Below are 17,347 nucleotides of genomic sequence, written 5' to 3' on the forward strand. Positions count from 1 at the left end.
CTATCGAGTATTTAAATCAGAGTTGGTCTCGGTATTGGCATTTATTAACTTGATGCTTGAAAATCTGGTATCGGTATCGGTGGTATCAGTGCCTACCTAAAAAAATTGATCTATTAATTTTTTTAAGTTGAAGATACACAGAAGTAGAAAGCAGAATTATGATACCAGTCTAGTAAACAGGTTTTTAGTCAAACCATTACGTTAAAACAAGAAAAAACAGCCAGTGTAGACATAATGGGAGCTTACTATCAGTCTGCGCTCTCCTAACTTTTTAGCGCTTTCAATTCCAGTTGGACTACTCGTGAGAACAAGCACTAACACTTTCATACTGAAAACAATTTCTAATGATTGAAATCTGCTTTTAGCACTTCCCCATTCTCTCACTTTCCATTGTTCTATTGTCTTCAGTACAGCTCTTCAACAAAGCTCTAACACCTCAACCCAAAGACACTCTCTACTCTTCACACCTTTTCATAAATATAAAGCATGCCTTTATAAAGCTTTTCAATTCTTAACAGCAGTGCTCACACCACACCTGTGCTCAATGTGACAATACACAATAATATACACACACTGTTATCCCAATTCAGCCTGTGAAATACTACGCCCCTAAGCAAACAAGTTACTGAATTCCCAAGGAGGATTTCTACTATTCACTGATAGTACACTACAGCCAGTGGTTAAATGTGCCATTCACAATTCTAATGTTGCAGAATGCAACCCTTTTACCAATCACCAATCAATAAGAAGAGAGTATGTGAAATAAGCCTTGCCACTGCAATTGCCACCCAGATTCTTACCATACAACAACTAATATAAATGACTAATATAAGTAGAGCTGGGCAATATGACAATATTTTATCGTATTGTGATACATTTTGTTATCATGATAACAATATGCTTTTCTAAATTAATTAATTTCTAAATTAGATAGTAGATAGTAGATAGAAAATAGATAGATAGTAGTTTATAAGAATCGCTACTGATGTTTTTAGTCTGTGATTACATGTATTATGATAAATATTGTGTATCACAAAAAGTCTTTAAATATTGTGATATTGTATTTTTACCATATCACCCAGCACTAAATATAAGTAACCAAAGCAGGGTTGTGGATTAATTCCACATATAATTCATGTAAATGTGTTCTTGAAACAGAACAGACTAACATTTATGCACATTATGGTATCAGGGACATGTTGTGCAATTCTTTTCATTTTCATGTAAAACATTAAGAATATAGCCTTAGTGTCATCACAGCTGTTGCCAATCTCAGACTAAACATCTATTCATATAAATATTGTACCAACATGACAAGAAATAATTTGCATGAGTAGCAAGTTAGTACTGCCAGTGCTAGCTAATATGTTGGTGTGTTAACTGTGTGAAATGTCACTGACGTGCCATGTTGAGGGTGTCGGTGCAGCAGGTGGTGCCGTAAAAGTAGTAGAAACTAGCTTTTTTTTGTAATATTTGTGAGCCTTGAAAGCAATAAAACTGGACAAGCACAAGCAATATGAGAGAATACCATATCGGGACAAACTCAGCAAGGATGTCAAGGGACTCCTTATATAATAAACTATATATAATAAACTGTGATCCGAATTACCTAAGCGCTAAAAGTTGAAATGGCATCATTGCTGCCTCCAACCTCGTACTTGGAAATGACCAACTATCTAATCAACTATACATTTTATGGGTGCAGGACTTCTATTCCTATTTCTCTTGTTTTTGTATTTTATTGATGTCCTTAACATGGCCATCTTCCAACCTCTCTTTATACTGTACCTTACAACTAAAGCTTAGGATTTTGTTATTGTGCCTGGTAAATGTCTTATATGTGTACATTGTATTTTGCCTTGTTCAAAAAGTAGTCCAAGTTGATTTGCTCCTAATAACTTCAGCATGGTCTGGAGGGGTTCAACTGCTACAGGCTGAATAGGTGGATATACGTATATAAATTCACTGGGGGTAAAACAACAAATTTAATGGTTAGGTTAGGTTTGCAGCCTACTGTCCATATATGGTCCATACGTGTTAAGGAGTGAACGCTACGTGTCCAAATGTCATCAAGGTCTTTTATTTAAAAAAATATAAAGTAGGACATTTTAGTCCTTCATGAAATGGGCCCCTCTTCTTTGAAAAAACACCTTTTTGCATAAGTATCCTGAAGTGTACATCCAAGCCAATGATCATTTTACAACCTTTATTTCATGACCGCTGCAGAACAGAACCCATGCCTGACCTTTAGTGGCAGTAATCCTGCCTCTTCCTCTTAAAGCTTCATGTTCATGCATAGAGGTCGGAGTTGTCTGTAACCCATACATGCTTGCCCTGCTTTAATCTGCGCGCCTGCACTGAAACTCTGATAGCCTTTGACTGCCAGTGGCCTTCATGAGCCTCCAGACAAAGAGCAGCATCTGAGCCATAGCGAGAGGATGAGTGTGCAGCATGATGTATGAATGCCTCTAAACTGCATACGTCAGGGGCTGGTACAGACAGGCGCAAACATAAGGGAGGGAGAGAATCAGAGAAGTTCTGGAGTCAATTTAAAATAATAGAGTTAAGAACACATCCACACCACAGAGGAGAAACTGATCTGTTACATCTGGCAGTTCCTTTATAATAAAAAAAAAACAAAACAATAATCACAACAATGTTTTCTAGTGAATTAGTGAAAACGAATGAGAAACATACATAGCCTGATGTCTGTGTGTTCAGAATACAGCTGTGGTTAATATTAGGGCTGTGTATTGACAAGAACCTGGCTATATGATATGCATTGTGATAAAGGGGTTATGGTTCAATTTATTGCAAAATATTGCATGAGGAGATATTTTATCATCTAATTTTAGAAAAGTGATAGTTTACTTTTCATGCAATCAAAACAGTGGGATCTGAAGACTGTGACCGAGTACCACACTGAAATCTAGCAGTCTAGCATGTAAACTATTGTACTGTACTGTAACAATACTGTGTTTTTTAGAATCGGTAGAGTACTGAAAAACATAATATTGCAATCATTTAGTACAGCAATATTTTCTTGCACCCCTCATTACTATTAAATGATCACTTAAAGTGAAATTCCACCGTGATTTCAAACTATATTATATAATTCAGTGTAGATAACAATTTACTGTGGTTTTGTGTGAAATAGGTCGGTGTAGAGTAAGTTAGGGACCGCAAATTGTTTACAGAAGTGGTGATAAAAAACATGGATTACAGTGTCTACAGCACTAATATGGCCAGTTTATTTACTATCCACCAGCAAACCAGTAAACAGTAGAATTTTACATTTTACGTTTTCTATGGAGACATAGACATCCTGCACCATCTGTCATTTATAGTCAAACCAAAATAGCCACAACCTTTTTCAAAACTAGTGTATCAGGAATCAGATGGCATATTCACGACCATTCCCTGAACTACTTTCTGTGATTCAGATTTTTCTTGCATTTTACATTCATATTTTAAGATTCTGCACTATTTCTGGGTCCATTTTTACATTTAAGCTAATTTGTGACACTGACCATGTCAGATTCCTAAGATTTGGTGGATCTGAGGCTGGTGCACAAGTTTGTTGTGTCCAACTTAAGTGCATGCTGTTTTTGAAGCAATCATATTTTAAAGATTTCAATATTTAAAGATATGCTGATATAAAATATAAGGGAAAATGTTGTATTAAATTAGAGAAAAATGCAAAGGGTGGTCTCTTCTTTGGTCTCAAGTTTTGTACCACATGTAGTGTTTAGAGTTTATTTAAAACTGTCAGATGTCTGCTTCTTATCACCCCACTGTAAACAATTCTGTTTTCTCAAATTCTCTAGAACAAAGAATTTCACACCAAATCACTTAAAATGCTTACACTTAAAACTTTGTTTACATGTAATCTAAATAATTAGGCAGAACTCTTAAAACATCTTTAAAATTCCTCTTTAACCGGATCAGTGATTGATATTTAGAGCATTCCTCTGGCGATGCAGCAGCCCCCTTTGCTGTAGCACTTCATAAATCAGCCCACTGATCTCTGACCCGCAGCCAAAAACTAAGACCAAGGGAAGCAGCCAGAGTGCTAAGCCACTTAACAAGTCAAATTTAAAAGTCAATTAATTTATTTTTGGAGATGAAATAACGCATCAGAAAATATCAGAAAATAACATTCAACTCTAGTTTAGACAAACTTGATCTAATTATGTTGGCTGTGTTGTTTTTTTATGTTAACTTTGGTCAGTTTGGTCAATTAAAACAGTGCAAGAAGCTATCCTTGCCCTGCCTTGTAGGAGCACTGTAGTATTTTCTAACATAGTCTTAAAAAGTCATATCTGTAATGTGCAGTCGATTACCACATCATACTGCCAGATTACCCTGCATTTAGATTATCCTAAAACCACAATAAAACAGGTGAAGTGAAAAACACTGAACACTGATTATCCTCATCTACACTGGCATCTGTCAAGGCCGCAAGTGAACAGTTGATGTATTGAAAGCAGTAAAAAATTAGGTAAAAGAATGTGAGTGACTTTAACAAGGGTCAGATTGTGATGGCTAGACAACTGGGTCAGAGTATCTCCAAAACATTGGGCAGGTCTGTGGGGTGTTTCCGGTATGCAGTGGTCAGTACCTATCAAAGGTAGCCTAAGAAAGGAGAACCAGTGAACCAGCAACAGGATAATGGGCACCCAAGGCTCACTGATGTGAGCCATGGCGCCTCCTTCCATAGAGGGCCCACCTCACCAGATTTAAAGGATCTGCTGCTAAAGTCTTGGTGCCAGACACCACAGGACATTTTCAGAGGTCTTGAGGAGTCCACGCCTCAAATGGTCAGATCTGCTGTGGCGGCACAAGCGGGACCTACTTAATACTAGCATGTTAATGTTATGGCTGATAGGTGTACATGCTTCAGTCTTTTATTCTATAGTATTTTAAGTGATCTGCAGATATAGATCACACTGAAGTATTCCTTTCATTACTGGACATGCTGCATCACCAAGCTGTATTTCGAGATGGACATGTTAGTGACAGCTTTTCCTTGCATTCATGCCAATTGTCAAAACACTGTCAATCACATCACTGTCAAAACACAGTGTACTGATACATTTTCTATGCCAATGGCATTTTTTTAATACCCTTTCGTATTATTCAGTTATTATCCAGATCTTATTTTTCTTTAAAGGACCAATTTCATAGTTCCTCACAGTGCTCTTTAAAATATATACAACAAATAACCTTAAATTCAGTGTTTTGAAGAATTTATTATTAATTTTGCCCCATTTCTCTACCTAATTTGAAGGGCCAATCACCCAATCTACATTCATGTGAACTCCCCCTATCACAAGCAATGCCTCCAACATTAGGAGGGTGAAGACTAGCACATGCAGAGCCAGCCACCACCTCTGACTCAGCCTTGCTACGTTGCCAGGATGCTTCAAAGAAAGAACTCCTCCCTAGCTCAGATACAACAGCTAACAGACGCCTGTGCTGACCAACATCACACTATGAGTGATGTGGGGAGGAGTGCAATCAACCCACGGAGATGCCCTTCGGAGAGCAAGGCCAATTTTCCCTCTCTCAGAATGCTCGGACTCCGGTAGCTGATGGCTAGCAGAATGACCCAGGATTTGAGCCAGCGATCCTCGGTTCACAGTGGCAATGCTAATTCAGTGTTTCGCATGATGTGTTTTACGTCTCTATTAATGCCAGGTCATTTTTGTGGCGTTGATTTAGCATATTAATGATCACTGCTCTCAGCAGAGGGGCAGGACGGGGGTATGGCTGCGGAGGAGAGCTCAACAATGGCTGCAGGACTAGACAGTTCAGACAGACTGCAATTGTTCTCATTTTTAAGCATATTTACTAGACAGCCATGTCATTACTCAGCAATGTTCAGCACACAAACCTTGTAGTTTGTATATTGTGTAGCTCTGTAAGATAATGCTTATTTCCACTAGCCTGGTAAAAGGGGTTGGACTGCTATGCTAGTATCAAAGTAATGGTGGTGAATTGCATAGCAAGTCTCTAGAGTATTTACTGATATCTGAAGCTTATAATTCACATAACTAACATATACTTTACTTGGATGTTAGAGATGTTAGCAAACATTAGACTATATAGACTACAACAGAGTAGTATAACTGGGCAGTTATCTTGTATGCTCTCTTAAGAACTGTATAATGCAGAGATAGCCTGGAAATATTTGGTGATAGCCTCAGGGCCCTGTGTGGTGTTAATCCAGGCCTGGCTGGCGCGGTGAGAGATTGTCAAGAGCTGACTGATTGGACAGATCGGTTCGAGTGGGGTGCAGGGCACTTGGGGCCTGTTTACACCTGGCATTTACATGCGTTTTTGGTGATCGGATCACGTTCGGATTTCGCTTGTCCACATGAAAAGCCCGGTGTAAACACCCCCAAGACGCACTCTGATTGGATTACGGGGGAGATCAGAGACGAATCCTGTCCACATTTAATTTAAGGGTAAATGGAATGCGATGTCAGAGATCAGATTCCGTCAGGCAAGCAAATGTAAATGCCAAAAAATGCAATAAGAGTAATTATTACTGTTGATCTTGGCCTCTCCTTCCTCTTGCTCTCTCGTCCTCACTTTCTCTATCTCGTGCCAATGCCTACTGGTAGATGAGAGCAGTATTACAGAGTAGTCCATCACCTTTTCTGACAGAGCCGTTACAGGAATTCAAGAACCATCTATTGTTCCACCGTGTTGTAGAACCCCCACTGCTCCTCTAAACTGGTTGCAGTCTCCAGATTTTTGATCAAATTTGATGAGAAACTGATGTTTACAGAAAGTATAATGCAAATGATGTACACGCTGGTGTGCTTTTTGCCAGGTGAAGTAAAAAAAATCTGATCTCATCTGGTCACACTGGGGATGCACTTTGATGATGAGTGTAAACAGAATCTGGTCAAAGTATATCCGGATACTATGCGGATACAAAGCGCATGTTAATCTCAGGTGAAAACAGTCCCTTACTGAATGTGACATCAAGCAGACCACTTCAAGCAACCTCTAAAAGTAAAAGGTTTTACGAATGGGAAATACACCACAATGTCAGAGTTTCTATGATGGTGGATACAATGACAAGTAACATACATATAAACTGGCAGGGACAATTCTGGTACCTTTACATGATCTCCTATGAGACTTATTATCCAGTATAGACTGCAAATTATTTGGTAACTACCATTAAACAACTATTTATTTTACGTAGCTTATTGTGAGATTAAGAAATTAAAGGGTTGCACAGTGCTCACAATTACCAAACTCATTCTCAGCCGGGTCAAACTGAACATAAATGAATGCTGTAATGGTTATTTCCACCCCCCAGTTCTTTCACACAGACTTGTTTCTTCAAACGGCTGCTGATGGGAAAAAAAAAACTAAACACACAAACTGATTCCACCTCATCCAGGCGGTGCAACGGCAGTGCCGAAAAACACAATGCAGCTCCTGGCACAGAACCCCTTCAAAAAAAGCCCTTGAGTCGCCATTCAACCTAAAGACAAAAGAACGGCGTGGCAAGAGTCTTGCTGGTTACCATAGAGATGCATAGCTATGGCCCCCTCATGGAGGGAGTGCTGCCGGCCTGCCCGAAAACTCCACTCTTCTCAGCTATTCCCAGAACTGCAGCAATAAGCACAAAAATAGGTCAATGCCTCATTAAGGAGGAGCCCACCTAATGACTGTTCCCCCAAACACTTATCCCCCACCACAGACACCAATCACTATTCCCTCGGCACCGTTTTTATCACCCTGAAAGTAAGACTGAGTGATACCATATCTCAGAAGAACGGACATAAACAACTTATATTAGAGTATAATGAATCAAAGATATAATGATTAATGAATGTTTGGATCAAATAAAAGATCAAAGATCTATCAAAGATCAAATAATAAAATAAGATAATTACATCCAATGGGAAACACTATATGTCCAAATGTTGTGGACTATATGTGGACACCCCTTCGAATGAATGCATTCAGCTACTTTAAGTTGCACTCATTGCTGATACAGATGTACAAATGCACACACACACACACACAGCTTGTCTAGTCGCCATAGAGAAGTACTGCCAATAGAATAGGACTCTCTGGTGCAGAAAAACAAGATACTTTTTGGCATAATGCCTAATGCCAGTTTTGGGCTAGAGGGGTATAAAGCCCCCTCCCCCAGCTTTGAGCTGTGGAGCAGCAGAACAGTGCTATCTGGAATGATGATAAGGCTCCATCTATTACTTTGGGATATGTTGGGGAGTTAAGGATGAGGTGGGGTTGTGATCATCCAACATGCTCCAAAACCTAGTAGAAAGTTTTTTTTTTGGACAGTAGAGACAGTTACTCCAACAAAAGCAGGACACACTCTTAAAGCAATGAATAAGCAAGTGTCCCAATACTGTGATGTAGTTTATGATGTTGATGATGATACTAATATATAGCCATATTGCTCCCCCCTTGAAAACGTACTTTGTCAGAACAAGCTGCAAAATATGCCACAGAAAGTGGTCTGTAGCGAAAAAAGGAAAATGGACAGAAATGGGTCAGATTCTTTGGACAGCTCTCGCTGTCAGTGAAGCAGCTGATTGGGCTGATGCTCACCGACTGAGTGTGGTGTGCAGGATGTGCTGTATGGCCTGTGTGTGTCTCTCACAGCGGGGGAGCTTTTCAGATTATCTGCCATTCTAAACAACCTGACCGCCAGCTGGCTCCACTTGTGCTCCAACATGGACTAATTCCCAATTACAGCACTACACCTCTCCTCTTCTTTTACTCACCCACTGCAGATGGTGCTGCCTAAATCCACTACAACGCCAACTCTCCATTATGTCTACCTTACACAAATGTATACATTAGGAATGCAAGATGACTTCAGGATCAAATCAGGATTGGCAGACAACTGCTTGAAATAAGCATCAGCATCATACACATCATTCCATTTAGCCAATATTTCGGCAGGACCTTTGATTGCTGCAGGGCTACTGATCTCTTCATTTTTGTCCTATTTCTCTGTAATGCTAATCCAGGTAGTTCTGAAACTCCCTTACACACAATTTAACAAGTATCCACAAATGCATTTGTTGCTCCAAGGGCTTTTCCCAGCTCTCTGCATCTCTAACACACACTCACATGATGCAGACCTGCCAAATACAGCTGCTCAACCAATAGATCGGTAGCTAACTGACTGAAGCACAGTTCACATATCTCACATCACACAGCCAATCGAGCTACATTTGGCTAAAATATGAATAAGGCTAGAAACATCAATCCTACCAACCATATTTAAAACACTTCTGCACACTTTCTGACTTTCTCCACATTCAGAAAAACAGCAAACGTTCTCCAACCCCCTCTCTCCCTCCCTCCCCTTAATTGATTCATTCATTTATTCTGATAAACTTCACTAAACCGCACGATCAGCTCAGTACTCAGCAGCTCTAGTGTTTACTCCAGTGAACTTTACCCCGTTTCATCAGCATCAGCATCATCACCATCATCATCACGGTCAGCAGCGCGCTCCTGCGGTCTCCTAAACAGGGGTCCCTGGACGCCATATCCTCAGGTGTCGCTTCACTTCCAGTGCTAAAAGTGCGAACTTCCACAGTGTTTCCTCAGCATCTTTCATTCACGAGAAGTTGGGGGTGTGTGAGTGTGTGTGTGTGTGTGTGTGCTGAGGCGATGGTATTTACTCCGCGAGGGCGGGCTGGAAAACACGGACTGGATCTTTCCAGGAACTGGAGCGTTTTTCCTTACTTTCAGGACTGGAGTGTGTTTTCCTTGCTCTCTAATCACAGTCAGGAGAAGCACTGGGAATAAAAAAATCCCAATTTTACTCATTGTTCCATGTGCATGTGATTAACTCATTTCTCTTTCCCTCATTCCCTCAGATTTGTATGCTGCAGACCCCTTTATTTACGTTCCCTCCTTTCAGGGACCTTTCTTTCTCTGCCACCTCTGTGAATTAGGCTCTGTTCCTCCACCCCCAACACACACTATGTCTTTCCCTATCTCTCTCTGACCATTATAATCACCAGACTCTCTCTCTCTCTCTCTCTCTGTATATATATATATATATATATATATATATATATATATATATATATATATATATATACCACTCTCTGACCACTAGAATCACCAGATGGGATCTGTGCCCCCCCCCCCCCTTTCTTAAATGACCATCACTACAAACCAATGCTAGCTGTATTTGCTGCACTTTCTTACTTACACACTCCTTGAACAGACGCACAACCCTTAAACTGCTGCTATTTCTTCAGTTGTGTATTTAAATTTTTAGTTATTTCATAGACAAGTGCATGAAAGTTGTGGTGGAGGCCAGATCCACCTCCCACACAGCAGACGCAGACGAGTCCAGGCCAGATTTGGCCTTTGTGCGGTGAGTCACAGTCTGACTGGCTGAGTCTATTGTAAACTCAGGGCTTATCCCCCAATGCCCTGTCGCCCTGACGCCCGTCCCGCTCACGCCGCTGGGCCTCTACTAGACCCTGCCAGTCCGAAACCACAGCATGCTGGGATTGGGGCGGCCGCAGTTTAATTAAAGCGCCAGGCACGGGCCCGCTGCACTAAGATAGCTATCCTCCATTCAATCAGCACCACTTGTGGGCCCACAGGTCTAAAGGGGCCAGGCTACAGTCTGCATTCCTGAGTGGCAGTTTGTTAAAGACTCCAGTGGGGTGGTTCTCCTTTTAGAGGATTCTTAATGGACATGAAGAGTGCCAGACATTTTATTCAAATGAGAGGAGCGTAAGTGGTTGAGATTACATTCAGAAATGTGCTCCAGATGTTTAAGATGAGGGGCCGTTCAGGGGATTGCGTTGTTATGATGTGGACTGTACATATTTTTGAGGCCTGTATAGCATATCTACAACTATCATTGTAGCAAGTTCAGCCCCATGAGCTAAAATCAAGTTGATGATCAAGAAGAAAGTTGAGAAGTCTGTGAATTCCTACCTTACTGCAGCTCTACTATGTCTGCGCATATTCAGTTACAGCTCTTGCAGCCAGTCCTGTCGTACAGAGAGGCAGGATAACACTCACCAGAGCGGCACTCACTGCCGCTACTTGAAGGCCAGCCTTGTCAGCTGGGAGTCCCCCATGGTGCACAATAACGATGTTGGGCGATGACAGACGAGGCTGTGGAGGATACCCCTACATCAGACCCTCAAAAAACATTGACCCAGATTAACTGTTTGACCCCTCCTGATTAGGTTTATCACGATGCCAAATTTTTGACTGCGGTTTCAAAACCATGTGTACTGTTTATTAAAAATTGCTGAAAAATATTCACTCCAGACTGAAATTTACACACATTTGTGTTTCCTCTGTTTCTTCTGTTGAGGGTGGGGCTATATTGGAAGAGGTAAAGATGGTAAATCCCCATAACCTTGGTACAATCACTACTATTTCTCACTCTTATTTTCTCCCTTTCTAGCTAGTTTAACTTAAGCAACCATGCTAAATGCTAAATTGGCCATAGCCACAGTACATGGGCGCAGAACGGGGGGTTGGGGGGGGGGGGGGTCTTGGGGTTAGGACATTTCTAAGGTCCTGTGAATGACAGGGGCCATAAAAAGACATTGTTAAAGTTGGGAGGCCCAGTGTAATATAATTTTTACCTGGTTCAGAATCACTGGCAGTTACTTTATATCTCACACAGATTTTGTTGATGTGGTTTGATGGTCAATCTGATCTCCAAGATGTTTTTCTAGCATTTAACCCCGTTTTAATGATTGACTGTCATCTTTTTTAAACTTTGGCTAATAGTCATCCAATCAAATATCTTTAGGATCACTGAGATGGCTTTGAGGATCATATCTTACATCTTGTTCCCAAGAATATAACAAATTATATACATATACAACTCTTCACCTGTATGGCAAGCATATGTTCTTGAGCGTAATTAGATTACGTTTAGATGCACAAGTTGATTTGCCCATTGGAAGCACACATAAAGACTCAACGATATTAAAGGTGTATGAAAAGAATTGTAAAATATTTACCACATTGTACTATTGAAAAAGCATTAAAAATGTGATACATCATACATCAGTTTATCTGACGCAGCTTTTGCATATTACTGTCTATAATGCTAAAAAAAAAACTGTAAAATTTGCAATTTACAGAAGCTAGACAAATAATATTGCTTTGAGTTTAGATCACTGTAGGTACACAAACTGTGTGGGGAGGCATGGGAGAAAAGTGAGAAGTTACAGGTAAAGCAAAGAAAGCACTTGAGCATCAGTTATATTTGTGGTTTTTACATTAAGCAACACTGAGCTGGAAAGGAAACAGGAAAATACTGGTTTACATACTGTGGATATACTACATATCCACACAGTGAATGAATTTACATACTACACTGTTGTTGTGCAAATTCTTTTGACACCCTTTAAACATTTGCTTCCAGACACTCCACCTTCTCTGCAGTACCATGCGAAAGGCCTCCATTCATTTTTCAGGAGGTTAAAGTATACAGGACAGGTAATGCACTCATATAAGGATAAGGAAAGTCAAAGGAAAAGAAGTGACAAAACGAGAGTGTCCTAAACTAGAGTTAAAAAAATGATTAAATTACAGAAAATACGACGACTACTAGTCATGCATGACCTAACAGACCATCAAAACTGCCCTAATCAGATAAACAGCGTTCAAAGCTATCATGAAAGAGAGAGAAGAAAATCAAGCTTCACTTCAGATGAGAAAAAAAAATCAACAGGTGTTTCTGTTTGTCCTTCTACTGCGAGAAGACGACTCAATACTGTGCGTCTGAAAAGATGTGAAGCTGATCGAGAAGCTCTGAAAAGGGAACAGACAAAACAGTTGCTGTTGTTCCCTGTTGTTCCAGACCTCCACATCATTGACAATTTAGAGGGTGAAAAATTGAAGGGTGGTCTCTGACTTTTGTACAGCACTAGACGTTGCTGTATATACCTGGAATATATAGTTACATGTTGTGAATGTGTTTTTTTATTTTAAATTGTTTGTTTGTTTGTTTGACCAATAATCTGATTTTGACACTGATTCCTAATACAGGTATTCTGCACTATAATGCACTATAGGGTACTATAGAGTACGCCTCCAGGTATCTGAGCCCACCAGTTGGACTGCAGTTGACTTATGGCACTACTACTGCATAAAACCCTTGTTGGAGGAACAACACTTGGCACATAATCGCAGCCTAATAGTGAACCCATGGAATGAAGCTGGAATTTGTCTTCACAGCTCACAGTAATTTGTCCGTGACTGACGCGGAAAACTCACTGATGCGGCTGCATGGTTTGACCAGGTCATCAGAAAAGCTGATTATGCTGTGGTTGTTCAAGTGTGTGAACGGGAGCGATTCTCCTCTTTTTGAGCTGCTGTGGGAGAATGCCTCATGCCTCATGCCTCAGTCCAGGGTTCTGAACTCATGAGCATTTGGCTGATTTACGAGGTCCTACACCAAAGGGTCAAGGGATAATGCTTCATCTCTGAGTCTGTCAGGGCGTTCTTTATGTGTGGGCTGTAGGTGTATGGCAAAGCTTTCATGCGCGAACACACCCCGGTGTCTTTTTATTCAACATCAAGATATAGGATCATATATATCCAATGTTTTATATTATATATATATATATATATATATATATATATATATATATATATATATATATATATATATATATATATATGGATGCAGTTTTCCCAAAAATTAAGGCAATTTTTGTCCTGAAACTGTACAAAAACACACATACCCCCATGCACATATGCTCCTTAGTCATCTTAACAGACAAAGAAAAAGAAAAATCAATGGCAGGCCTCAAGTCCAAACTCAGCCTTATCTATATGGCCCTCCCTATTTCTGTCAGATTTATACAGGCTCTTAATCCCTGCCAACTCAACTAAAACCAGTAATCTCATCCCACACAGATACCTCACTCAGCAAGAATGCCAGTATAAGGCCTGCGAGTGATTCACAGACAGCTTTTTGATTATTTTACCAGTTCTCTCCAATGATACCACTATGACTGGCTTTTGTTTATTCCTGATATATATATATTGTTTCTTCTTGTGGCACGAGGCCTGCTGATTACACAGAGCAGGGAGTAAAGAGAAGAAATCATTTAGCTCAGCTCTTAGCAAAATATTTATAAAAAGGTATTAAAAATAGTTTCTCCTTTGGCAGCATTCCTTGGAAAGCATGAATGTGCAAGGTTGCTCAACAAGGCTCGCATCATTGTTATCTCAACCAGGTCGTGGGAAAACAATTGTGCCAAACTGAGTGATTTATAACGAAGCTGCTGACTGAAGATGTCCTGCGTTCAGTTGTTGTGGTGAAGTCAGAGATATAACGAGTTTAATCTGATTAGCCGAAGATAAGATCTAGGGCAGAACCCCCTCTCCTTTAAACAAAAGATTCCTGCCCCCCACTACACCCCCCCCCCCCCCTTCAGCTCTAGTGACAAACAAGGGCTCCATACATGTGGGATTCCATGCACGCGAACGTGAGCGCAAAGCGAACATCAGCTGTTCTAAATAGAAATCTGAAAAGGGAAATCACACTGAATGGACAGTGGCATGCAAAAGTTTGGGCACCCCTGGGGGTCTAAACGTCAAAACGTCTGTTACAGCGAATAGCTAAGCAAGTAAAAGATGACCTGATTTCCAAAAGGTATAAAGATCTCTGATGCTGATTTTTTTTGAGGGGAAGACACAGGAAACGTCTTTCTGATGAATTTTCCATGAATGTCTTACTTGTAGAACAGTAGAACAGTGCACCACCACGCCAGAGTCTGATGGATCCTCATGAAGACCTTTTGCAGTCAAACGAGGGTTGTCATGCCTCCACCATTCCTGTTACCTGACTTTACATTACATTAAAAACTGACACAATGGCTACCTTCTGCTAATAGCCTTCTCCTGCTTTGTGAGAATCCATTATTTTAATTTCCAGAGTGCTAGGCAGCTGGACTGGACTTATAATATTTTTAAAACAAGCTAATCAAGGTCTGAGTGACTGAGTGACCTTGGTAAAAGTTATCTGAGAGCTCAAATCTCTTGGGATGACCAAACGTATGCATTGTGGTCCTTTTATTCTTTTTTTCTTTACTAAAAATGTACAAAACAAAAATAAAACACTTTTCAATCTTTCATAACATTTTTTAAAATAATGTTTCATTTTTAATTGTATGTGTTTTGGAGATCGGTTCACCCTCGAATCATCTAATTATTCAAAGTAACGCAAACAAATGTTTGCATGCCACTGTACATCTTCTGTAATCTATAACTGAGACTTTAATTGCTGAGATTTAATTAAAGTCATGCAGAGTTTTAATGTGAAATGCTTCACTGCAGATAAACTTACCAGGGCTCATAAGGTCTAAACAACAAGTATAGCCATGTTATTTACTATCCAAAGTGAACCAACTGTGCCCAACTGTGAGTTTTCTATGTAATGTTGAATTGATGGTAAATCTGTTTAACTTTCAATGCTGTAGCTTTAAAACAACACTATGTATAATTTTTTACATTGAAATAACAGCTTCAAAATCATGCACCACCGACCTGTCATAGGGAGAATGGCGTCTTCATCGGTGCTTACCAGGAACTGCACTATGTAACTAACGGGCAAGAATTGAGTAACGCTGTGTAACTGGAGTGGTTTGTTTAAAATTCCATAATATTACTTTACTGCGACTATTCTTTCACTGTCACTGATGGTTCTGTATCTTTCAGCTTTAAAAAATGCATGTGGAAAGTAGGAGTGGTTCGAACCATAAGTGAATTCCACTTAACAACTTAAGAGGGAGCCCAAAAGCAAGAAATGCCAATTCTCGCATAATGCTGCTTTAAGAAGAATGAAACTCCTAATCTGGTTCCTAATAACAACATAGTGAGCAATTCTAATACAGTAAGTGTGATTCTCTCAAATTTTCACATTTATTTGTTAATTATACAAGACGGGTTTGGCGTCTCATTACTTAGCTTACAGGTTTGTATGCACCATGCTGCCTTGGCTAAACAGTTTGTATAAATCTAACATCACTAAATTAAGGCCATCTTTTCAGCATTTATCACAATATTCCAAGCCACCCAGTACTTACTTATGTAAAAGACATATGGAGAGATGGAAGGCTTTGCCCACAGTGCAAAAACACTGCAAAGTAGATTAGAGTGGCATTTCTGGAAGATTTGCACAGAGACCTGATAGATTCAGTAATCGCCTTCTGAAGCAGCTCAGTCTCTTGAGCTGGACAGACTGATGTATCACCAAACCTGATCTGTTTATCATATTCAGGAAGCAGTCCACTAATGCTATTATAATGCTATTATAATAATTTTTGTTTCTATTATTACCATTTATACTGTACATCACCATTTCTATCACAATGATAGGGTTTTCGGAACCTATGCATTTTAGCACTTTAGTACTCAATAATGCTGCTATTGCAAGAATAGAGCATTTAGCATTCAGCCCAATTACCCAATCCCCGTTCATGTGAACTTCCTGTATCACTAGCAATGCCTCCAACATGAGGAAAGTGTCAACAAGCATGTCTCCACTGCCTCTTTTTGACGCTGAAGCAGCATTGCATGGCAGCCAATGCACTCGGAGGAAAGTGTGATATAGGGAGAAAGTACCATCAACCCACCCCTGAGAGAGCTGGTGATTGCAAGGAACATGAGCCAGGATTCGAACCAGCGCCTTAGACCACTCTACCACAATTTATATAACACAAATTATATATATATCATAATATAGATTTTGAAATTAATTATAACAATATAATGAAGAATAAATATTTAAATATTTTCGAAAATTATATATAAAAAAGGAGAGTCCTTGAGTGAAGCTTGTGTTCAAGCGACTCTCAAGTGGATTTCATCTTCTCATCAAAAGCCCCCACCCCTCGGCTCAAGCGCACGCTGTCATTACAGCGACAGGTGACAAATCTAATACTACAAAATTCTGAAATTAATATTGAAATTTTAAACCTTCTACCTTTTTACTAAAATAGTACAGTTGATAATATTATTTTTAATAAAAAAAATAAACTATTAATGTAACAGGATGTCAGGCTTGATGTGTATTGCTCTGGTAATCATGAAATGTTCATACAATACAAAGGAAGCTGCTAATTTTAACTTCCAAAAAAATGAGGTTATGAGATAAGTGGATATGGCTCTTGAGGATTGGCTCTATTCTACTACATTCAACAACTTTGTAAGTGACATTCTACCTCTCTAATTAAACCACTTCTAACTCTGATTCCACAGCATCTCCACACCACCAACTTTGGAGGATACGTCTCATATTCCAGTATACTGCATTCTACAAAACCAG

At 39.7% G+C, this 17,347-nt stretch overlaps 1 protein-coding gene across 2 annotated transcripts in view; it reads right to left on the bottom strand.

Moving 5' to 3' along the window:
* The window catches only part of crb2b (crumbs cell polarity complex component 2b), a 34,253-nt gene extending 24,629 nt beyond the window's left edge, over window positions 1-9,624 (bottom strand). For both annotated transcript variants that reach the window (XM_072681988.1, XM_072681987.1), the window contains exon 1: window positions 9,470-9,624. In XM_072681988.1, the coding sequence (XP_072538089.1) occupies window positions 9,470-9,560 (91 nt within the window). In that variant the 5' untranslated portion in view covers window positions 9,561-9,624. The remainder of the gene's footprint in view (window positions 1-9,469) is intronic.
* Between the last annotated feature and the right edge of the window lie 7,723 nt (window positions 9,625-17,347).

The sequence above is a fragment of the Salminus brasiliensis genome, chromosome 6 (genome assembly GCF_030463535.1).
Source record: "Salminus brasiliensis chromosome 6, fSalBra1.hap2, whole genome shotgun sequence".
Lineage (NCBI taxonomy): Eukaryota > Metazoa > Chordata > Actinopteri > Characiformes > Bryconidae > Salminus > Salminus brasiliensis.